This window comes from Onychostoma macrolepis, chromosome 22 (assembly GCF_012432095.1).
Source record: "Onychostoma macrolepis isolate SWU-2019 chromosome 22, ASM1243209v1, whole genome shotgun sequence".
Classification (NCBI taxonomy): Eukaryota; Metazoa; Chordata; class Actinopteri; order Cypriniformes; family Cyprinidae; genus Onychostoma; species Onychostoma macrolepis.
Genome location: NC_081176.1, coordinates 37,612,522 through 37,636,761, shown reverse-complemented (window position 1 = coordinate 37,636,761; position 24,240 = coordinate 37,612,522). Strand labels below are relative to the sequence as shown.

General features: G+C 35.3%; 2 protein-coding genes across 5 annotated transcripts in view; both read left to right on the top strand.

Annotated features, from left to right (window-relative positions):
• Window positions 1–2,517: 2,517 nt before the first annotated feature.
• LOC131529961 (uncharacterized) lies at window positions 2,518–24,224 on the top strand. 4 transcript variants are annotated; one of them, XM_058759992.1, is made up of 14 exons: window positions 2,518–2,624; window positions 10,866–11,186; window positions 12,470–12,817; window positions 13,525–13,848; window positions 14,503–14,853; window positions 17,306–17,638; window positions 18,228–18,566; window positions 19,019–19,330; window positions 19,826–20,158; window positions 20,446–20,778; window positions 22,433–22,783; window positions 23,031–23,156; window positions 23,292–23,317; window positions 23,436–24,224. In XM_058759992.1, the coding sequence occupies exons 2-12, from the start codon at window positions 10,940–10,942 to the stop codon at window positions 23,141–23,143; spliced, it is 3,384 nt and encodes a 1,127-aa protein (XP_058615975.1). In that variant the 5' UTR covers window positions 2,518–2,624; window positions 10,866–10,939; the 3' UTR covers window positions 23,144–23,156; window positions 23,292–23,317; window positions 23,436–24,224. The 4 variants fall into 4 exon arrangements, with proteins under 4 accessions (XP_058615975.1, XP_058615974.1, XP_058615976.1 ...); XM_058759991.1 differs by lacking the exon at window positions 2,518–2,624 and adding an exon at window positions 8,603–8,879; XM_058759993.1 differs by lacking the exons at window positions 2,518–2,624; window positions 17,306–17,638 and adding an exon at window positions 8,603–8,879.
• Window positions 24,192–24,240, top strand: part of LOC131531085 (SLAM family member 9-like) — a 3,176-nt gene continuing 3,127 nt past the window's right edge. Inside the window, exon 1 of the mRNA XM_058761632.1 lies at window positions 24,192–24,219. Within this exon, the coding sequence (XP_058617615.1) occupies window positions 24,192–24,219 (28 nt within the window). The remainder of the gene's footprint in view (window positions 24,220–24,240) is intronic.

Here is a 24,240-nt window from a genome sequence, read left to right as displayed (position 1 = left end):
TCTGTAAAATATATTCTGATTCAAATGTATTAAATGTATTTAATATGTGTAGTTAATTGCTCTCCTGACCTGAAACTGTAGCAGTGAATGGGGTCAATCTGTAAACATTAAAAGACTGGCTGTTTCAATAGTTCAGTCACAAGACATAAACAATGTGACTGTTAATATTAAACATATATTTAACCTCTTAACTGTCACCGTCCACCCTGTGGGACGCCTACCTTTACTTCACTATTTTACAATTAAATCCTAATCTAATCATGACAAACTATATATCGTTGGAAAGGTCTAAGGCTCCTAAATAGGTATTTTACCACTTTTTCTGTTAAAAAATTATGTAGGAAAAGTAATAGATTAATTTATGACCAGAGGTGTCAAATCCAGGGTCAGAAAGTAAAAGTCCTGCCATGTGTTTATTCCACCCATGAACTCAGCAGCTGATTTCACCAGAGGAGGAACCAACTCATTCCTTTCAAGTCACAAGCAAGTTTCGAGTCAAATCCCAAGACCTCAACGAGTTGAGGTAATTAAGAGATAATTGAGAGACTAATTAAATGTTGATTGTGCATTAGTGATGAACACCTGCTGTTATTGAGAATTACAGAGGATCAGATGTTGATGTTTTATTGGTTAAAATGATGCCACCATCATGGAGATCAGTGTTTGCTTTAGTTGGGCTCTTGACCCTTTTAGTAACTGAGAATGGATTGCTTTTAAGCAATTGCAATATTGCTTCACAACAAACATTTACACATTGCTGAATTAAAAGCTTGAGGAAGCAGATGAGCTTACACTTTTGGCTTTTATGTCACTTGAATGAACATCATGAAGGTGTCTCTCTTTGGTTTATTTACTGATGTTCAGCTGTTACAGAACTGCAGGAATTTACTATTAAACAAATGCCATCATAATATTAAATATTGGAAAAAATTAAGAATTATGTTGCTCAGGCTTTTAGACATGAACACTTATCATACGATCCTCAACAGTGGTGACAATAATTATTCATACTGTGGTGTTACCCAGCATGCATTGCAGCATGAAGCATTTTGTTGATTGTCACCATTGTTGAGATTCATACGCTGGTTCTTGATGTCTGTGTGTGTCTGAGTAGGACTGGAGTTTAAATATTTAAATGCATTAGATTTAAAATTATTTCTCTATAACTACTACAGCAGTAAACTCATTGCGTACTGTGGTTTCACCGAGTTGTTTATTCAAAAGCAGAACATAAATTAAAAAAACGAAAAATGTTATATGTGTATATATATACACACACACAGTATATTGGATGCAAACAGGTAAGCACCTGATGATTATCTCATCATATGAAAACAACAAACAGTTGCTCACTGAACAGCACTGATCTCTCCGCTTTACAACAGCACATGCATTGCTACAGAGAGATCTAACACAGGAGTCAAGGGTCAAGAGCCCAACTAAAGCAAACACTGATCTACATGATGGTGGTATCATTTTAACCAATAAAACATCAACATCTGATCCTCTGTGATTCACAGTAACAGCAGGTGTTCATCACTAATGCACAATCATCATTTAATTAGTCTCTCAATTATCTCTTAATTACCTCAACTCGTTGAGGTCTTGGGATTTGACTCGAAACTTGCTTGTGACTTGAAAGGAATGAGTTGGTTCCTCCTCTGGTGAAATCAGCTGCTGAGTTCATGGGTGGAATAAACACATGGCAGGACTTTTACTTTCTGACCCTGGATTTGACACCTCTGTTTATGACAAGAGTGCACCTGAAAAAAATCTACATCATGACATGAATTCTGACCTTTGTCACAGAAAGTCTTCTTAGTTGCCTTTTCTCTATCACGAATTAGAAATCATAAGAAATTATTTATCAGTAGAAAACTTAAAATTTCAAAATTCATCCTTTGAAACCCATTTTAAAAATCAGACATTGCATTACCATGTAAATGGTACATTAAAATCATGTTACAAAATATTTTCATTCATGAATTATAAAAAATTAAGTTTGGATAGTGCACTATAATGTCTCTGTTCAAAACTGTGGGTGACAGTTAAGGGGTTAAAGGGGTGGTTTACTGCGATTTCACTTTTTTCATTTTAAATAGTGTGTAATGTTGCTGTTGGTGCATGAACAGTATCTGCAAAGTTGCTGCGCTGAAAGTTCAACGTAAGCGGAGATATCGTCTTTTAAAAATCAGGAAGTTTAATGCCTACAAAAACGACTCCTATGGGACTACAACGAGATACTTCCCGGGTTTCATACGTAAAAAACCCATCAAACCCCTCCCTCTGGAACATGCAAAAAAGGGGGCAAGGCCATGTTCTGCGGCTTTGTCGAAGAGGAAGAGTTATAGTGGAGAGTTGTAGCCATGCCGTCGAAACGGTGTTATTTTCACCCAGCTGTCAGGTCTTCTGTGTTCTGGCTTCCTACGGACGCTGTAGTTCGTCAACAACGGTTAAAATTTATGTTTGATTATGTTTCTGACAATTACAATCCTAATTTAGCTCTCTGTGCTGCGCATTTTACTGAAGACAGCTTCCAGAATCTACACGAGTTCAATGCCGGATTCACACATGGAGCAGTTCCAACTTTAAAACCAGAGGCAGCAGTTGTAGAGCCACAACCTGTAAGTAAGATTTAATCATTTTAAATGTATTTGCATGTATAATTTCAGACATAATGTTTCAGTTTTAGCAAGGTCGTAAACAAATGCCAACACTGGCTTTAGTAGCCGGTTAGTTGATGTTTTGTGTGTCTTTGATAAAGGCATACAAACATTTTGGACCCGAATTTGTAATTATGTACTAATTTTGTAAATGTATTTTCCATGTATACTTTATGACGTAATTTTTCGATTTGATCAAGAACGTAAACACAAGCCAAAGCTGTTTGGTTATAGTGGCCAGTTAGTTCGAGGCTATTTTGTGTGTAGCCTATAAGACAAACGTCTATGAACTTCAAAAATTATATGTAATCACAACAGCAAACTTCCATTCAGAAACGTTTTGTAAGAGCCGTGCTTGCGGAAGTTCTGCTTGATTCTCTTCATTACCGCTTTCTGGGTCTGATTCTGGCTCAAACTGATACGGCAATATTGACACCATTATTTACATTTGACCGGAGCACATGCAGCTATCGCCCAGTGAAGGTAATGGGCGTGAAGTTTCCGGACAATGTGCAGTACGCAGTTTAGCCAATCACAACACACCGATCACAACTAACCAATCTGAGCCCATCGCCTGTTTCTGAGGGAGTGGTTTCAGAGAATCAGGAAGTCAACCGGTCGTTCAAATGACAGAGGAGAAAGCGGCTTACAATAAAGGTGAAATATATGAAAAATAAGGTGTTTTTTAACAAACGAAACATGAAGACATGTTATATTGCACCCCATAAACACAATCAAGCAAAGAAAAAAAGCAGTAAACCACCCCTTTAAGTTATATTTAAGTTTCCAATTTTGTCACTTAGATAAAACCATAAACCATAGAATGACTATACAAAAAACTGATGATTTTAAACATTTTTACAGGTCAAACAGTTAAAACAGAGTAATTAATATAGGTGTGAGCAAAGCATAATATGCTTTTACCCTCCAAATATTGGCCTCATTCACTTCCACTGAGAGGCACACTGTTACCTCTATTTATTTCTTGTCTTTTTTTTTTTCTTTATGCATTTATTTATTGAGGAACAAGCACGTCTTTTCAAGGTAGTCAGCCTTAAGCCACAAATGCTGTGGATTGAGCCAAACTTGTGCTGAACCTGAAATATTTCTTTAATAAAACAAGAATATGCAAAATATTTTGGACAAATGATCTCTACTCACCATAGACAGACAGACTGAATGTTTTTGTTGACCGTTTTGCTCCATTTATCTGTAGTTCATAAACTCCAGTATGTTCATTTCTGTTGTTTGTGATGATCAAAGATCCAGTCTGTTTGTCTAGATTTAGTCTGTTTCTGAATCTCCCGTCAGGAACATCAAAAGATTCCAGCGGTTCTACTGATTTTATTTATTTGAGCTATCAGAGACTTTTCAGCTCCAAATTTCCACAGTATTTCATGATCTTCACATATTTCAGTAACATCGGTGTGTAATGTGACAGAATCTCCCTCCATCACTGACACTGACTCACCAAACACACCTGATGAAAAAACAAGAACAGGTTTTAAAAAGATCAATGCTGTTTTTGTTTTGTATATATGGAACATCTAAAAGATGGACCCGAATCCAAAGTAGAACTCATAATGATGTCTGTTTGATTTGATGTATCTAGGAAGAACAGCAAATTCAAATCCTCTAACTAATTTGAACAGTAGCAGTAGCTTTATTACTCTGACAAACAAAGAAATTAACTCATACAAATGCCTTTATAACTTACCAATCAGACAATACCAACACAAACAGAACAAAACTATTGTATCAAACATTTTCTTTAGTTGTTCAATGAAAAGTCTGATCTACATCTGCTGATAACACTCAAACGTACCATGTTCATCCGGTGTGTGAATCCTGCCACAGCAAACTTTGACCCATCTAGTTCACACGCACACACTCTGTATGTGTGGGCTGTGTATAGTTATACAGTGTATATATATATATATATATATATATATATTTATTCCCTTTAAGACTTCACCTGTTGTTAATTTAAAATTGATCATTTTGACAGATAGTCTGTGTTCAATATGTAATAGTAGAAGAGTGGAGTATTGTGTGAACATTGGACTAGTCAACCTAAATTTCATGGTAAAATAAAGCTTATGGGTTTTGAAATGTTTTGCAGTCATTCACTTTTTGCATATGGCATACAGTATATGGTATTGCATACAGTCTGCTAGCTCACAAGTCTTACTGATGTGTAGGAGCAGCTCATCTTCTGAATCAAACTGAAAGCTGCTCCGGTCGGGTTTCTTCAGAAATGTGGTTTGAGCTGCTGATGGACAGACAGCTTGCGTGTGAGTGCTTGCGTAGACATTTGTTTGATGAATGTTTAGTTTGTAGGTGAAGGGGTTCTTCCTGTCCTGGTATATGAACATCACAGTTGATCTTATTTACATATAGAACTGTTAGGTTAATTATATCAAATAAGCATTTGACTATTTTTAGTAAAGCCCTTTTTGTTAAGTAACTTCTTTCTATTTGCAGACTTCACTGTTGGAATAGCAACAATATATTCTTTCTTACAAGTTAAATATATGTAACAAGAAATGTGTTTGCAGGATTGTTAGTTGTAACCTGATTGTTTTTATAATACTCAGTACTGGCAGTGTGTTTACTAGAAGTACATGTATGATCATGCAAAGGTATGAAATGAAAGAAACAACTGTAAAAAGGTTCATGCTACTTATTACTTTCTTTTTTTTAACACTGTTCACGATTTAGCCATCTGTTGGCCAAAAGGGTGCATTGCACAACAGCTGACTTCACATCTGGCAGAAATTTATTCTTCAAACATTTTATTTGTATTTAAAGCTATGCTGGTCCTACACCTTACGAAGAGCGAATTCAGTAAATGAGTTCAGAAGCTAATATATTTTGTTTCCCCTTCCACCTGTCTAGTGAATTTTAAAATTATGAATATGTTAGTGATATTTACCCAGCTAAGGAATTTCTAAGATTGAATGTGGATTCAAAGACTGGATTGAGGTGTTTATATATAACTGGATAAAACAAAATAATCTATATTTCCAACTATTACCTAATTAAGATGCGGTGAAATCTGGAGTAACTTGGGGGCAGAAATCATTTTCTTATATTTCATTCACGAATGTAAAATCAAAATTCAAAACTGATTCTAAATGTCAATCTTAAACATCTGAAAATCAGATGAGAAAACATCTGAACATCAGAAAATCACTACAACGGCCCACATTTTCAACTCTTCCTCCACAACTGCAAGGCTGCATTCCACTTCATTTTTTACGCCCTTCCCACACTAACCTCCCTCCGTCTCGCTGACTTGTTGAAAACAAAGATACTTTGTGCTTCCCATATAGTGATGCTCAGTGTTTGCATACTTGATTACAAATGAAGTGGATTAGATGCAATATTTGTCAAATATGCCAACATCAATAAGGAATAAAGGGCATTGTCATGTCCTGGTCCCCTAATTTCCCCTTGCCATGTCCCCTTATTTAATCCTTGTCCAGTCCTCTTTCTGTTAATTGTTCTCACCTGCTTCTTATGTTCCGCCCTATTTGCCTTTTTTCATCATGTCTTTGCCAGTTTGTTTTGTACCTCTGTTTCACCTCTCTGTATTTTGTTGAGTTGCTTACTAGTGCTCTGCCAAGTAGTTTAGAGCTTTTTATTCTTGTTACTTGAGTCATTTCTTATTTTGGATTATTTTCGGGGTTTTTTTTTTTTTTTTCTTCTTATTTTACTTGTTCTTTTTCCAGTCTTGATGTTTTTACCTTATTGCAGTTTAATTTATAAAAAAATGTACTTTTTTTGTACCTCTCTGTCACGTTTCTCTTGTGTTGTGTTTGCTCTGTTTTGTTGTTAATTCCAGCATCCCATCCTTCCCTGATGGAGACTCGCTTTGTGTTGTCAGAGCCTGTCTTTTATCTGCTCTCCTGCCTGGTCTTGTCCTCGTCAAGTCTTCCTGTTTGGTCCTGGCCTGTTTTCCTCTGGACTCTTCCTTGCCTCTTCTTTCTACCTCTGGTCTGTTGTATGAAGCTAGCTGTTGTATCAATGCTAGCATGTTGTGAAGCTATACCTGAACAAAACTCATAATAGTTTCAAAAGTTTCAGAAGTTTAGAGCTGACAAAACCAAACAAAACCAGCCTGGTTTAGATTAGGTTCAGCGTGCTCACAGCGCTCGATATTATAAGGTCCATCCAATTGGCCAAACGAAGGTATCCAATGTTTTGTCTTTTTGGTGCCCAAAGTACTTTAATTTAAAGGGTGACTCCACCCTAAAATGAAAATTTTGTCATTTTGTCATTAATCACTTACCCCCATGTCCTTCCAAACCCGTAAAAGCTTTGTTCGTCTTCGGAAAACAATTTAAGATATTTTGGATGAAAACCAGGAGGCTTGTGACTGTCCCATTGACTGCCAAGTTATGAACACTGTTAAGGTCCAGAAAAGTATGAAACACATCGTCAGAATAGTCCATCTGTCAGTGGTTCAACCGTAAAGTTATGAAGCGATGAATTTTTGTATGCAAATAAATAAAAATAACGACTTTACTCAACAATTTGTCTCCTCTGTGTTTCTCCGCGAATATCCTCTGGACACAAACTGCGTACGCTATTCTGTGTCAAGTTTGCGTCCAGAGGATATTCGCGGGGAAACACAGACAAATTGTTGAGTAAAGTCGTTATTTTTATTTTCTTTGTGTACAAAAAGTATTATCTTATTTATAAAGTTAATAAAGGCCTTCTGAAGTGAATTGAAAAATATCCATATATAAAACTTTATAAACTGTAATCTCTAGCTTCCGCTTACTGTCATATGCGTGTTCTCAAGAGAATGGCGGTCCGGATGATGTAGGTGTAGCGTAAGATCCGGTGAGAAGTAACAAATGCAGAAGCGCAGTGGAGAGAGCAAAACAAAACACCTGTCTCAAATTAGAAGTACAAAATTAGGATTTTTAAAGAAAAATGACAGGGTATTTTGATATAAGCAAAGAGGAGACTGGTTTTCTTTTGCTATAAGCAAAATTTGTTTCTCGTGAGACTAGCGTATTCTCTTACGCATGTTTTCTACACGAAAGCCGCTCTTTCGTAATTTTGTTGTAGTTAGTAATAAATATTACCAAACAAATGTTTTGTTATTTCAATATTTCTAAATATTTCAATATATACTAAATTTGCTATTTATTAATTCTATGTATTGTCAATGTAATAGGCCTATACACACATACACAAAATAATATTAAGATAGATAGATAGATAGATAGATAGATAGATAGATAGATAGATAGATAGACTCTGCAGGACACTGGCTCCCCAGGACCGAGTTTGGACACCCCAGACTAAACACTAACAGCACTGAACCGTGTAGACTGCGGCTGCACCTCATCAGACGCGTTTGTAGTCCGGTCCGCGGCGGTTATACACCCCTACATTTATTCATTATTTTTATTTCAAATTCAAACATCGTTACTGAAAATGCGTATTTAACATTGTGATTATCTTTCACACTAGTATCACACTACAGTTACAGAATCTCATTTACGAGTTATTCACGTTTAAGCTCAACAAATATAGGCAAAACAAGTAGCCTATTATTCAATGTATTTTATTCTATGTAGATATATTGCTCCAGCAAGTGGCAAAACGTTTAAACAGCCTATAGCCCTTTAAATCTTTATTAGCTTACAAGAAATCCTGCAGGTTTTATTTTGAAGAATGTTGGTAATCAGTTGAATTATTGTTTAACATTCTTCAAAATATGGCTAAATTTCTTAATTTTTATTTTTTTTTATTTTATTTTTTTATTTTATTTTGTATCCAGCAGAATAAAGAAACTCGTACAGGTTTGGAACTTGTGAGTAAATGTTGAAAGAATTAACATTTTTGGCTGAATTATCCCTTTAACAGTTTTCAAATTCGGCTTTCAAAAATTTAAAAACATTCTGGGAGTTGCGAAAAAGCAATGCAATACATTAACGTCAGAAAATAACATTTACTCAGCAATGTACAGAACAAGAAAAAATAAAAAATAAATTAAAGAACCTCTAGAAACGTCATACATCATCGCGATATAAGGCGTAAGGAGCATCTCAAATTACTTTCACTAGTTCAACAGTGTCGTTGCCATTAATGCAGAGGAACAGAGCACTTTTACTTTCATGAATCTGCAATCATCTTTTAGCAAAAAAGTGAAAATGCATGTCTCTATTTTTCTCTTGTTGTGTTTGCGTGTGCATGGTAAGACATTTGACTTATTTTAATCTTATTCTAATAATAAATGCGAACGTGACAGTTTCTTTAGTAGCAGCTCTTTAGCTTTATATGCGATGGAGATGTTTTTATGGTTTATATTTTGCTGGGCAATTGTAAGCAGAGATGGACAAAGTACACACGTCCATTACTTGAGTGAAAGTACAGATACTGCTGGTCAAATATTACTCCATTAAAAGTGAAAGTTATAAAGACAGATTTGTAAATGTATACTGAAGTACTTGCTTTTAAATGTAGCCTACTTAAGTAGCAATAGTACATTTCCTTTTTTATGGCAATGCACTCTTTTATTGTTGTGTGGGCTAAAGCAAAGAAAACAAATAATCACATGGACTGGGTTAATTACAGAACAATAAGTATAAAATTGTTAAAAACTCTAAATGTGACTATTATTTAAATATGATAAATGAGAATTTAATAAAAAAAGAAAAAAAATATTTTTCCTTATTTATTCCTTCCCTTGCTAGCTTGTACTTATTTAAACAATGCCTGAGACTTGGTGTTACAAGCACTTCGTTTGTCGGATTGCCTCTTCAAGATGAATCGCTTTATGTATTCCCCAATTGTAAGTCGCTTTGGATAAAAGCGTCTGCAAAATGACTAAATGTAAATGTAAATGTAATTATCCGAAGAGAGTCTATAATTATTTTAATTATTATTAAAAAATATATATATATTTTTTTTTTATTGACCAAATCATTTTCTGGTATATAAAAAAATAATAATAATTCTACCAGTCTACCTGATTATTTGAAACTAAATGAAAGCATAATTCAAGATAAAGAGAATATTGTAAATGCCTTTAACAGCCATTTTATTTCTATGAGATTAACCCATGAAATGGTTTATTTTAATGGTAAATGAAATGGTAATTTAAGGGAACAAAAAAAAGAAAAAAAAAATGTGGAAGCTGCTTCATGTTATACTACTCAGCTTTTCACGTTTACTCCCATTTTTACACAAGCTACACAAAGTTTAAAAAATTTAGTTTAAAAAAGGCAGCTGATCTTATAACAGAGATTCAGTGGCGGGGCTTGAAGAGGAGAAACTTGCTTATAGAATTCATCTATATGCTGATGACGCAATTATTTACACAATAGCATTCAGTGAATCAAGCCATTGAGCTTTTGCAGGAATCTTTTCGGTCACTGAACTGGCATTGTCCAAGTTTAAAAAAAATGGTTTTAAACTCAAAAAAGTAAGCACTTCACTTCGCTTGAAATCACCCTATTTTAACTTTACTAATGTAATGAAAGAGTAAATTGTAACAAATAGTTGGTTATATGGTTGGATGAAAATCTGGGATTTTATGCATATTTTGGAAAACTTTTAAAAAAGCTTTGTGTTTTCTTTTCTTTCCAAATCAAGAAAGAGAATTATACAAAGTTGTTTGGAATGAGTTGCAGTGTTATAATGCTGGAAACTCTCCCCTTTCAATTAAAAAAAACTACTTTGGACTACTTTAAAGGGAACATACTTGCTTTAAGTATTTTTTTTATTTGTTATCACATAAGTGCAGGGCAAAATTTTGTTGTTTTATTGTAATTAGTTTTATTGTGAAACTTTTTGTGCTGCCATTTTGGCCAGGACTCCCTGGAAGAAGATATTTAGCATCTCAGTGGGACTATCCTGGTAAAAAAAAACGATAAAAAAATAAAAAAATATAAAATAAAATAAAAACCTCTGATGCAAATTACAATACATTATGCCTGATGAATACAATGCATAGCTTGTAGTATATATACCTTTATCTATAACAATAACAATTAATTATGCATAATTACATGCAAGTTACACAAAGCAAAAACCTAACCCTAACCATATAGTAAGTACATGTAATTAATTAATATTAGTCAGTACTTAAATGTATAATGACACTGCAACAAGGACACCTTAAAATAAAGTGTAACCTAATTTTGTTTGCCTTGTAAATAACTGTTTATTCTTCTTCAGGTTTTTTCAGTGCTGGTTCAGACACAGTGTCTGTGAAGGACGGAGATTCAGTCACTCTGCACACTGGTATTAAAATGAACCAAGAAGACATTTTTATGTGGTTTTCCAATAAAAACGTCATGGCTGTAATCACTGGAGATCTCTTTTATATCTGCACGGATGTTCAGTGTCGTGATGGTGATGAGAGATTCAAAGACAGACTGAAGCTGGACAATCAGACTGGATCTCTGACGATCATGAACATCAGAACCACAGACTCTGGAGATTATAGCGTATGGACCTCCAGCAGCAGTAAAAAGAGGTTCAGTATTTTCGTACGTGGTGAGTCATTATGTTAAAAGCAAGTTCACCAGTTTTCAACCTGCCTTTTATTGTTACAGTACATGCAACCAGATATCTAGGCCATGGATTGTCATTTTTTTTCTTTCTCGTTTTCTTAACATAAGTGTTTTTCTCATGATCTCAACATAACAAAAGTTGTTTACTCGTTATGATAACTTAATTTTCTCGATCTCGAGATAACAAATGCCGCAGCAATAGGTGGCAGTATAGACCTGAATATAACTGATGGGATATATATACACCCTGGGGCCTGGGCTCATATTTATGATCAAATTGTGCAGTATTGTGTTCAAGTAAGTATGTTCTCTCTCTCTCGTGCTCTCTCCTCAAACAGCATGACTAATGCATGACTAATAAAACTCACAAACAAATGCTTGGGGTGTTGAATGCTCAGTTGTTAGACATATTAATTGCAACAAAAAATAAAAAATAAATAAAAAATCTGTGATTGATTAGCCCATATTTATATATTGTAGACTTTATTATTAAGCAAAGCAAACTTTTGGGTTAAATGTCCACAACACGCATAGTTTATCTATCAATCATATACATGTAAAAGTTGCATTCATTACTATAGCAACAGTACCGGTGCATTGTGTCCATTGTGTTAAAAAAAAATAAAAACTTTTGTTTTGTCAAGATCACAAGAAAATTAATTTGTGATCACGAGAAAACAACTTTTGTTTTGAGAAAATTAAGCAGTGATCACGAGAAAACAACTTATATCGAGATCACGAGAAAATTCAGTTGAGATAACAAAACAAATATTATGTTGAAATCACAGGAAATCAAGTAAGAAACAATAAAATAATACATGGCCTCATAGGACTTCCGTAGATATCCCTGTTTATTTGTCAGAGAATTTGTTAAGTCTACATATCATACTTCTACATTTTAAAAAGTAGTTTTTTCCCTTTGGTGAGTTTTTTAATTATTATTTATTTATGTTTTTAAAATACATATTTATGTTTTAAAGATGCAACAAAAAAATAATTAAAAAAGCAGCTTTTCTCACGAGCAGGAGGCCCTTCCTCATATCATTCACAATTTAAAGAGAAAAGCAGTGATTTTTGTTCAACAGATAATGTCAACGCGTAAAAAAATTGTCATTGCCAGACTTGGTAATAAGTTTATATCTTCCCAATGCTTCTTTGACGAATCACAATTCTTTTGACTACTTTTTCTTATGAGTGGTTGATCAAGTTTTGTGCAAAATCAATTTCATTTCCAGTCCTTCAAACAGCTGTTGGGTTGTGTTTTAGGTTTTCTTTCTGAACAAGATAAAACGAAGAAAAAGATAGTGAAGGAGGAAGAATCTGTCACTTTAGAGCCTGGGGTAGTAAAAAATGCAAATGGCATGATGACGTGGTATTTCAATGACATTCTCATCGCTGAAATCAATGAAGATCCCAATAAGACCTGTACAGATGTTCAGTGTGAAGATGGTGCTGAGAGATTCAGAGACAGACTGGAGGTGGATCATCAAACTGGATCTCTGACCATCACAAACACCAGAATCATAGACTCTGGACTTTATAAACTACAGATCACCAGCAGAAACAGCAGCTTCAGCATCAGCAGCTTTAAGAGCTTCATTGTTATTGTCACTGGTGAGTATATTTGAGTAATGATACCCATTAAATATAACCATCTTTCATCTCATATGTGTCTCATCCATATCTGTCTTGACTGTACTTATTTCACTCGCCTGCTTTCAAGACAGAACATTTGGAATGACAAGAGGTTGAGTAATTAATGACAGAATTTTCATTTTTGGGTGAACTATCTCTTTAAATAATTGTAATGATACCACACAATAGGGGATTTTTTGGACAAAAAAAAATCATTTGTGACAAGCCTCGATTTGGGCCACATCCCCTGATCATTCAGAGGTGCAAATTGGGCGTAAAATCAGCCTTAAAATTGTAGTGTATGGCCAGCCTAAGGAAACATGATGAAAATGAAGCATGTCTCAGTTATGCTGTCATTACTCTTGTGTTTACTCATGTATGGTAAAACATTTATTTGTTACAATCTTTTGGTTCATGATAACAACAAATGGCAAATGTGGTGCAGTTATTAATGACGTTCATCATTATATGTTGATGATGATTTATTAGATCATTCATGAGACTCATGTTTGTCTGATGAGTGAATGTGTAAAAATCACTGATGTTATTCTACTGTTTGTTTGTTACTTACATCATGAGTCCAGACATACATACATCTTTACTCACAATCTGTATGATCTGTTGGAAAACATTTTCACAGAACTTGTATGACTTTGTTTAGCTCATAATTAACTTTATTTCTTCAGATTTTTCTGGAGTTGATGTAGTCAAAGTTGCAGTGTCTGTGAAGAAGGGATATTCAGTCACTCTACACACTGATGTTGAAACAGACCAACAGGAGATGATTTTATGGTATTTTGATGGCTTTCAAATTGCTGAAATCAATGGAGATCAGAGTAAGATCTTTACAGATGATTGGGGTACTAGGAGATTCAGAGACAGACTAAAGCTGGATCATCAGACTGGATCCCTGACCATCAGCAACACCGGATACTCAGACTCTGGAATTTGTGAACTACTGATCTTTGGGATCCGAGTCAGTATAAAGATCTTTAGTGCTACTGTTGATGGTATGTCAATTATGATTAAAAGTGCTGTACATTAAAATCATACTATTTATTTATTTATTGGCAGTGGCATTCAGAGGTGTTAATTCTGTTTACCTTTATATTAATTCAAATACATATATTTTGCAAAAACACTTTTCCTGCGAAAGTATATATTTTTTTTAGATTTAACTACAATTTAGCCTATATACTATTATTTAAAACATATATTTTTAACAATTTTTTACTTTTATCAGTTAGTTTTGTTCTGGACAAGGTGATTGTTTCTATAGGATCATCTCTGATCTTACAAACCTTACATAATCATCTGTTTAAATGCATATATTATTTAGTTCATTAGTTGTCCAGATTGCAGAGGATTTGATGAATAAAGCATGAAAAAAAAAATATTGTCAACAAATGTTGCTTTTCAATCTGAAAATGGAGAAAGCTGTGAGGTGGATGGAGTATCTCAGCAAAGGAGAAGTGCTCACTAACACAGATTTAGACAGATTTGTGAACAATATTTGAGAGAAACAGGCCTTTTGTGTACATAGAAAAAGTCTTAGATCGTTCAAAAAATCACTGTACTATCTATAGTTGTTTCATGTTGTGGAATTTATTATATTTATTATTTTCAGCAAAAGATCCTCCAGCATCTTTTGGCTTGTGTTTCAGGTGCTCCTAATGCTGATCAAGATGAAATTATGAGAAAGTCAGTGATGGAGGAAGAATCTGTCACCTTAGATCCTGGTGTAGTAAAAAAAACAAATGACATGATGACGTGGTATTTTAACGACATTCCCATCGTTGAAATCAATGAAGATCCCAGTAAGACCTGTACAGATGTTCAGTGTGAAGATGGTGATGAGAGATTCAGAGACAGACTGGAGGTGAATCATCAAACTGGATCTCTGACCATCATGAACACCAGAATCATAGACTCTGGACTTTATAAACTACAGATCATCAACAGAAACAACAGTGTCAGCATCAGCAGCATTAAGAGCTTCAATGTTACTGTTATTGGTGAGTATAATTGAGTAGTGATACTCATTAAATATATCCTTCTTTCGTCTAATATTTGTCTCATCCACTACATGAAGTAAAAATTGCCTCTTGACTGCACTTTTTTCACTCCTGCTGCTGCAATTTTGGTCTGCTTTCAAGACAGAGAATTTGGCATAAAGACAAAGACATCTCAATCAAGCTTAATTGCATCAACATTAATGATGAGGAAATAAGCATGTTTATTTCATAGAATTATGAATCAAACATTGTGAAAATTAAGCATATTTCAGTTTTGCTCCAGTAAAACTCAACCCAAATGGCCAAAGTGCTTTTAATGTTCAAGCAGCAGAACCACAGTTCTTGTCGTACCTAACAACACCAATCACTGTATTCACAATATAGCATGCCACGAGTACCTTACTGCATTTATGAAACGGTTACCACACCAAACAAATATTAAAGCCAACAAATATGAAATATGAATGTCATTCTTCTACTAGAAAAAAATGGTCTTTGACGGTGACAATAAGTGGCAATAGAATGTTCCTAGATGTAATGCTTCATTGTCACATCTGGTAGCTGCAATGGGCACACAATAAGAAATGAGCAGGAAGAATCTTTATTTATTAAACTAACATGTAGAAGTCACACAACCACATAAACATAACCTTTAACAATAAACAATACTGGACAATGAAACAGAATATACTAAGGGTATATATATATATACAGGGAGAGATAGTTTTGCTGCCTTCAAATGCTATCGTAATTATTGTAAATATGAGTTTCCTAATCGGAAATTAGACGTGAACGCCTCTCAAGTCATATTTATTACTGGGAAACTTGGAAATAATTTTGATACCACAGTTTGCAAGTTAGGCGGGCCATAAACTTTAAGCATGGTGGAGGGGAGAAACATTGCTGCTGTCAATGCTATTCTCACAACTACATTACTTTGCTTTGTTGTGTATTTATAGGCTATATATCAGGGATAGGCAGTGTCGGTCCTGGAGTGCTGTTGTCCTGCAGAGTTTAGCTTCAACCCTAATCAAACACACATGAACAATCTAATCAACGTCTTCAGTAAGGTGAGGTTTTTTTTTTCAGGGTTGGAGCAAAACTCTGCAGGACATTGGCACTTCTGGACCGACATTGCCTATTCCTACTCTATTTGAACGATCATTTGAAGCATATTGTTTTATAAACAGTGAAATAAGCATGTATTTGACCGAAATTCCAGAATTGTCAGCAAACTGACTATCCAGCATGGTGAATGTTTATCTGATTGTCAACCAATGGGATGCTACTTTTTGTTCTTTCCAACAACAAAGCACTTGAAGAGCTCTTTTCCAAAACGCTATAAATACATTTTTTTACCTAGACCCATACATTTTGTTAATATTCAATTTGTCCTGTTAAAATGGTCTGTTGGCTCAGTCTGAAGATGTTAAGGCTGGCAAAATACAATGTGCACATGGAGCGATCCAGAAAGTTAGTGAGGCACACCAGTTGTAGAAGTCCTCTACTGTGGTCCTTGAATGACTGCTGCTCATGAATTATGCAGAGCAGCTTGACAGCCAGTAAATTCATTATAATTTCTTTTGGTCTTATTGGCATTCTGTCAAGTTGGTGGCTGCATTTAGCACACGGCAAGGAATGAACAGGAAGAGACTTTATATATTAAAATAACATGTAGAAGTCACACAACCACATAAACATAACCTTTAACAATAAACAATACTGGACAAGGAAACAGCACTAAGGGTAAATGGAGAGATAATGAACAGAACTACCAACAGGTGAGGAGCTGCTTAGTAACTATGGAAAAAAATTGAGCATTATCAGTATAGAAACCTGGTTTCTCACCTCTGGCCCTTGAGGTCCAATTTCCTGCAAAGTTTAGCTCCAACCTCCAACTCACCAAAACATAATCGGGGTCTTCAGGATTACTTGAGAGTTACTGGCAGGTGAGTTTGACAAAGGTTGGAGCTAAACTTTGCAGGAAAGTGGACCTCGAAGGGCAGAATTGAGAACCCCTGATAGAAACAAACAAGGATCAGGAACACAGGCAAACAGGAGTGGGGAACAGAAAGAAAACAAAACGAGAACAGAATGAGATGCTACACTCATCTGGTGGACATCAGATTGAAACAGAGTCTAAGAACTGTTCTTATGTAGTTTTTACATGATATTGATATGGCAGCATCAAGAACCAAATCCAACCATTTTTATAAATTACTTTCATCATTATATGATGATGATGATGATGTACGAGATCATTCCTGAGAGTAATGTATGTTTGTCTGATGAGTGAAAGTGTAAATCATTAATGATATTCTGCTGTTTGCATGTGTATGAATCCAGATATATATTCAAAACTCATAATCTTTATGAATCTGTAGGAAAACAATTTGACCAAACTTTTCTGTTGTATAACTTTTTTGGCTCATAAATAACTTCATTTCTTCAGGTTTTTTTGGTGTTGATACAGACGGGGTGTCACTGTTTGTGAAGGAGGGAGATTCAGTCACTCTATACACTGATGTTGAAACAGATGTACAAGAAATGATTTTATGGTATTTTAATGGCTTTCAAATTGCTGGAATCACTGGAGATCAGACTAAGATCTTTACAGATGAGCGGCATACTGAGAGATTCAGAGACAGACTGAAACTGGACAATCAGACTGGATCCCTGATCATCAGCAACACCGGATACTCAGACTCTGGAATTTATCATCTACGGATATTCAGCAACAGAAGAGGAAGCAGCAGTAGAAAGATCTTCATTGTTGGAATATATGGTGAGTCTTCTAAATTGAAATATTTTACATTTACATTTTTACATTTGGCAGACGCTTTTATCCAAAGCGACTTACATTGCATTCAAGTTACAGTTTTTACATTTGATCAGCTCTTGCTTTCCCTGGGAATCGAACCCATGATCTTGCCGTTGCTAGCACCATGCTCTACTATTTGAGCTACAGGAAAGCTTTTTCACTAATGTGGGCATTTTGATGCAAAAGAGAATATTTCTAACAAGCAGGCATTTCCTTTTATCATTACAATTCATTACAATCCAAAAGAGCAGGCTGCTCTGATTAGTCAGCTGGCCCAGTCTTTTGGGATTGGTCTACCGCTTAGAGTATGTGTTGGAAATGTAACAACCTTACTATAATCAATGAGTATCATCTCAGAAGGCTTCCTGAGGTGCAGTAAATACTTCTGTATCTACTGTCTCTTGCTGTTTTTTTTTTTTTTTTTTTGCATGTGTTACGTTATGAGTCCAGACATATTTATCTACCCACAATCTTTATGATCTGTAGTAAAACTATTTCACTGCACTTTCCTGTTGTATATTCTTGTTTGGCTCATAATTCTCAATTTCTTCAGGTTTATTTGATGATAATGATACAGATGGAGTGCCTGCATTCGTGATGGAGGGAGATTCGGTTATTCTACACACTGGTGTTAACACAAACCAACAAGACAGGATTACTTGGTATTTTTATGACAGTCTCATCGCTGAAATCTCTGGAGATCTAAGTTACATCTGTACAGATGAACATTGTGAAGATGGTGATGAGAGATTCACAGACAGACTGAAATTGGACAAACAGACCGGATCTCTGACTATCATGAACATCAACAATACATATGCTGGTGTTTATAAACTACAGATCATCAGCAGAACCAAACTCAGTGGAAAGAACTTTATTGTTGCTGTGTATGGTGAGTCATTGTTTAAAAGCAAGTTTTATATATATGTATCGATGTTTTTAGTGACTTTTTTTGCAGAGACATTCAGAGGTGGTGTTTTCTTTTTACCTGTATATTACCTCTATGCACTCTATGGATCATATCTGGGTCACTATGTGGATCAAAACACATTTTACACACTATTAAAGTGTAATATGTATATTTAATTACAGAATTTAGTTAAATATGATTTCAAACATTTAGTTATATAACAGTTTTAAGAGTTTTAACCTGGTTAAGATGACCGATCTTGTCATACCACCTCAGAATTGCCTTTATATGCCTTTATACTCATTCTTTAGTTTTATCACGAAATCAAAAAGCACAACCAAGAGCACAAAATAACTCTCATTCACAGTTCTTTGATGTTTGTTGAGTTTGTTTTCAGTAAAATATCCTCTAACCGCTGTTTATTTGTGTTTCAGGTGTTGAAGGACGTTACATTCAAGTGTTTAGCGACGAATCTTTAACTCTAGATCCTGGAGAAGTAAAGAAACCAAGCGATGTGATGACGTGGTATTTTAAGGACACTCTCATCGCTGAAATCCCTGGAGATCAGAATAAGATCTGTAAAGATGATCAGTGTGAAGAGAGATTCAGAGACAGACTGAAGCTGGATCATCAGACTGGATCTCTGACCATCAGAAACACAAGAACCAGAGACTCAGGATTTTATAAACTTCTGACAAGCAGTATTAACATCAGCATCATAAAGAGCTTCAGTGTTCATGTGTATGGTGAGTATCATTTAGTGAGGATGCTCTCTAAATTTATCCTGTTATCTTGTGGGTGGCTGCTGATATAGAGAGAGCAACAATTCATAAGAGCACTGCATATTCAAGAGTGCTTGTCCAGTTTTATGTGAGAGCAAAAGAAATCTGCATGCAACAAGACAGAATTACTTGGTATTATAATAACATTCTCATCACTGAAATCACTGGAGATCTTGGTTACATCTGCAGAGATGAACAGTGTAAAAATCCAGATTCACTCTCATGCATTGCATAGATGTGCCCCCACATTACAATAGCATTTTTCATTCAAAATAAAGCCATAATCCATCACTAGCAGTGAAAACTCTCCATCTTGACTGCCCTTACTTCAGTCCTCCTCCGACTGCAGCTGCTTACTGTTGTATACTTATTAAATCATTATAAATCCAGATACATTTTCACAGCACTTTCCTGTTGTATAATTTCATTTGGCTTATAATTATTTCCTCATTTCTTCAGGTCGTCACATTGTTAGTACAACTATAATATATGTGACGGAGGGAGATTCAGTCACTCTACACACTGATGTTGAAACAAACCAACAAGAAAATATTAGATGGTACTTTAACACACGCATAGCTGAAATCACTGGAGATCTCAGTTTTATATGTACAGATGTCCAGTGTAATAACGGTACTGAGAGATTCAGAGGCAGACTGAAGCTGGATCATCAGACTGGATCTTTGACCATCAGAGACATCAGAACCAGAGACTTTGGACTCTATAAACTACAGATCAGTAGCAGCAGTGGCACCACTTTTGTAAAGAACTTCTATGTCGATTTAAAACTTGGTGAGTATGGATGTGCTCTCACATTACAATATAATGCATCCTCAGCATTTGTCATTCAACATAAAGTCATAATCCACTACTAGCAGTGAGAACTGTCCATCTTGACTGCCCTTGTTTCAGTCTGACTTCAGTCACCTACTGTTGTATACTTATCAGGTCATTGTGAATCCAGATTTATTATTAGACAAATATTTTCACAGCACTCCCCTGTTGTTTACTATTTATATATGTTTATTGCTCATTAAGCTAGTAAAATGAATATACTAAACCGATCATTTCTTCTTCAGATGCGCTTTGTGCTGTTACAGACAAAGTCTCGGTGTCAGTGATGGAGGGATATTCTGTCACTCTACACACTGATTTTAAAATGAACCAACATGAAAAGATTAGATGGTATTTTAATGGTATTCGCATTGCTGTAATCACTGGAGATCTCAGTTATACCTGTACAGATGTTCAGTGTAATGAAGATACTGAGAGATTCAGAGACAGACTGAAGCTGGATCATCAGACTGGATCTCTGACCATCACAAACACCAGAACCACAGATTCTGGACGCTATGATCAGACTAACAACAGCTGCTTGAGTGTAAAAGTCTTCATTGTTGACCTGGTACCTGGTGAGTTACTGTTGAAATGTTACGTTCATGCATGCATGCATGTGTTCAGGGCTATGTATTATCTGTACCTGTATTTTTAGATCATTTCATTTTGTAAGGATCCACAACGGAATCCAGCGGTCTGGTCGAAGGTTTAATGCATGTTCGGTCTTTTACTTGCGCTTCTGAATTTATCAGGATTTAGTTTCAATTTTGGTCTAACTCCGTGCTTGATCTGACTCCAATTTCAAGTGATCATTAAATTTAGACTGTACTTCTAATTAAAAACTGATCACACATATCGATTAAATATTAATTTAGATATTTGATTATCCTAGACATCCCATACTTTCAATTATCCGTTCACTGGGGACCTAATGTCTCTTTTGAGCCTAGCGTCGGCCGAAGGCGCCGGTCTCACGATCACAAATTCACCAGTCTGATGTTAGTCAGAGGATGTAGGTAGACTAATACCTAATTGTCTGCCGCCAACCGCTTGCTTATTACAAAAAGTGTAGTTTACTTAGTCTTTTCCCGTACAACTTGCTAGCACCAGTGATAGACAGAAATCTGAGGTCTCCGATGACGTGCCTACTGCTCCGTTCATTCACGAGCCTTCAGTTTGATCTATCCTGGCCATAGATTTGCGGTAACAAAAGCCTCCTCACAGTCTAATAGTCATAATGATTTCAGGACAGTTCAGAATAAATCAAATATAACAATTTATTATTAGTCAGGCAAACGTGTCGTGCCAATTACATAAAACAATAAGAAGCCGATTCAAAAATAAGAAAATACATAACATCAGTTGTTCAAAGATGAATCTAAGAATAAAATGTTTACCTGACTTCAAAAAGATATAGAATGCAGCAAATGAAACACACTCCACACTACGGGCTGATCTGACTACAGAATCGCTCCCTGACTGATTTGCAACTTTCCCTTAAATACTACCAGAACAAAAGTTCCATTAACATTTATTCTCTGCCCCAAAACAGATTAGATCTGTGTATGTGGGATGAGAAACCTCAGTAGGAGCTGTTCTCGTGCCCCAAATGGTCACACCTGTAGAGCAATGTTTATCAGATTTTGAAGGGAGACCGCCCACCACAGAAGCACAGAGTTAATTTAAGTTTTCAATATTTCTCATAATACAAGTGACTACTGTGAAATTGAGACCAGTTTACCAATCGCACCGAGACCTTTAAAATGATACCAAACATGAAAGGGTTAAAATCATTAATTCTTGAGATATAGTAAATATTTTATGTAAGAGTAGCAACTTGAGTTCTTGGCATTTCTTTTTCAACTTTCAGTGACCAGTACCATGAGTCCAGGGGGGAAGGATGGGTGAATGGACCGATGATCAAATGGTCTTTCTCTCAGATATTCTTGTCTGATTAGAGAGTTTATTGTTTTGTGGCCTGACATTTGCATTGTAAGAGTTCCTAAGTTTTGGCTTCAGAATTAATTATATAAGGAATTAAATCCACTCCTTGCAATTTTAAGAAGTATACAAAATGCTTATAAGCCAAAAATGAGGACCAAAGTTTCTTTTCTACATGAGATGGTGAGACTGCATGAAAATCACTTATATTCCCAGTTCTTTCATGTTATGAGGTTGATTATTATTTTCATCAAAAGATCCTCCAGCAGCTGTTGGTTTATGTTTCAGCTGCTCCTGCTGCACAACGAGATGAAATGAAGAGAAAGTCAGTGAAGGAGGGAGAATCTATCACTTTATATCCAGGTGAAATAAAAAAAACAAATGATCTGATGACGTGGTATTTTAATGAGACTCTCATCGCTGAAATCACTGGAGATCAGAGTAAGATCTGTACAGATGTTCAGTGTAAAGATGGAGATGAGAAATTCAGAGACAGACTGCAGGTGGATCATCAGACTGGATCTCTGACCATCACAAACATCGACACCACAGACTTGGGACTTTATAAACTACAGATCACCAGCAGAAACAGCAGCTTCAGCATCAGCAGCTTCAAGAGCTTTGGCGTTAATGTCACTGGTGAGTATATCATTTATTCATTCAGGTACAGTTTTCAAAGCAATATATTCTGTTCACAAAACCAAAGTTTTCCTTTGAACATTAATATCTGTTGAGTTCACAGAGCTGATGCTTTTTTTAGCTGCTGTTGCTCAAAAAGCCATTTACTTTATAAATCAGTATAATACAATTGATGACCAAAGTCGAAAGGTTTAAAATATTAGCTAGAAATACTGGATGGATTGTCATTCACTCAGTTTCTCTTCAGCTGTTCCAGATTCAGGTCTGTCTTCAGCTGCTGTAGCAGGAATATGTGCTGCTGCTGTTCTGCTGCTGTTCGTTGCTGCAGCTGCTGCTGTGATCTACCATCACACACACTAAGCAAAAAGAAATGGTGAGTATTACAAACAGCTGATTTAACAAGATGGAAATATGAGGTTTATTGTGTAAAAAGAATCTTTAAAAATATATATTTTTATTCTAATTAACCAAAGTAATGTGTGTTTAAATTGTATTATTGTTCAAACAGGCATCAGAAAGCAAAGCAATGATCAGGTAAGACTCTATGAGCACTAGTTAAAAATGCTTATAAATTTGACAAGCATGTTTAATCTGTCATTTTGCACATGTTTAACATATTTAATAAAAGTTTGTTTGTTTATTTATTATACAGGTGAATGGTGGAGAAGTTTTGTCCCCTAATCAGGCTGACTCTCTACTGATGGACACTAATAATGGGACAACCCCTAATCAGACTGCGACAGAGACTCCCAGTGAAACACCAATGTAACATATTCATTATTCAATCACTTACACAACATTTATTTAACAATATAATGTATTTTTTGTTGTTGTTTTAATAGAAACACTTTAACATATTTTGGAATTATTTAAATTAATATTAGAAATTTCACTGTAGCTTTTGAATAATAATAATAATCATCATCATCATAATAACAAACCTTTTGAGATTTACCAGTATATGACAAATGTAATGCCTAAAAAACTATAGCTTCTAGAAATAATCATGATTATCTGTTTAACCTTTATGCAGCAGGACTAATTGTGACTAAGTCATGACTTCCGTTGACTAAAATTAGACTTAAATGCCCAGACTTTTAGTCAAACAAACTTAACTGGAAAAAAACAGGATAAGGCTGACTAAACAGAAACACTAAATATTACATTTGACAAATCTTATACTAAATTAATAAATAGGGCTGAAGAAATGAACACTAAATAGCAGCAGGCTTTACACTGCAAGACTTGTCAGATGTTTTCTCTGTTTGATTGTGGTGTCATAGCTTTGTGGTTAAAGGTTGACGGTTCAAATCCAGCAAAGGTTGGCCCATGAAATCTCACCACTGCATCCTTGATCAAACTCTAAATGTCAGGAGCTGAACCTGTAATAACTGCATTGAAAGACACCATGGGGAAATGCAGCAACCAAATGCCTAGTAAGCAGAGGTGGACAGTAA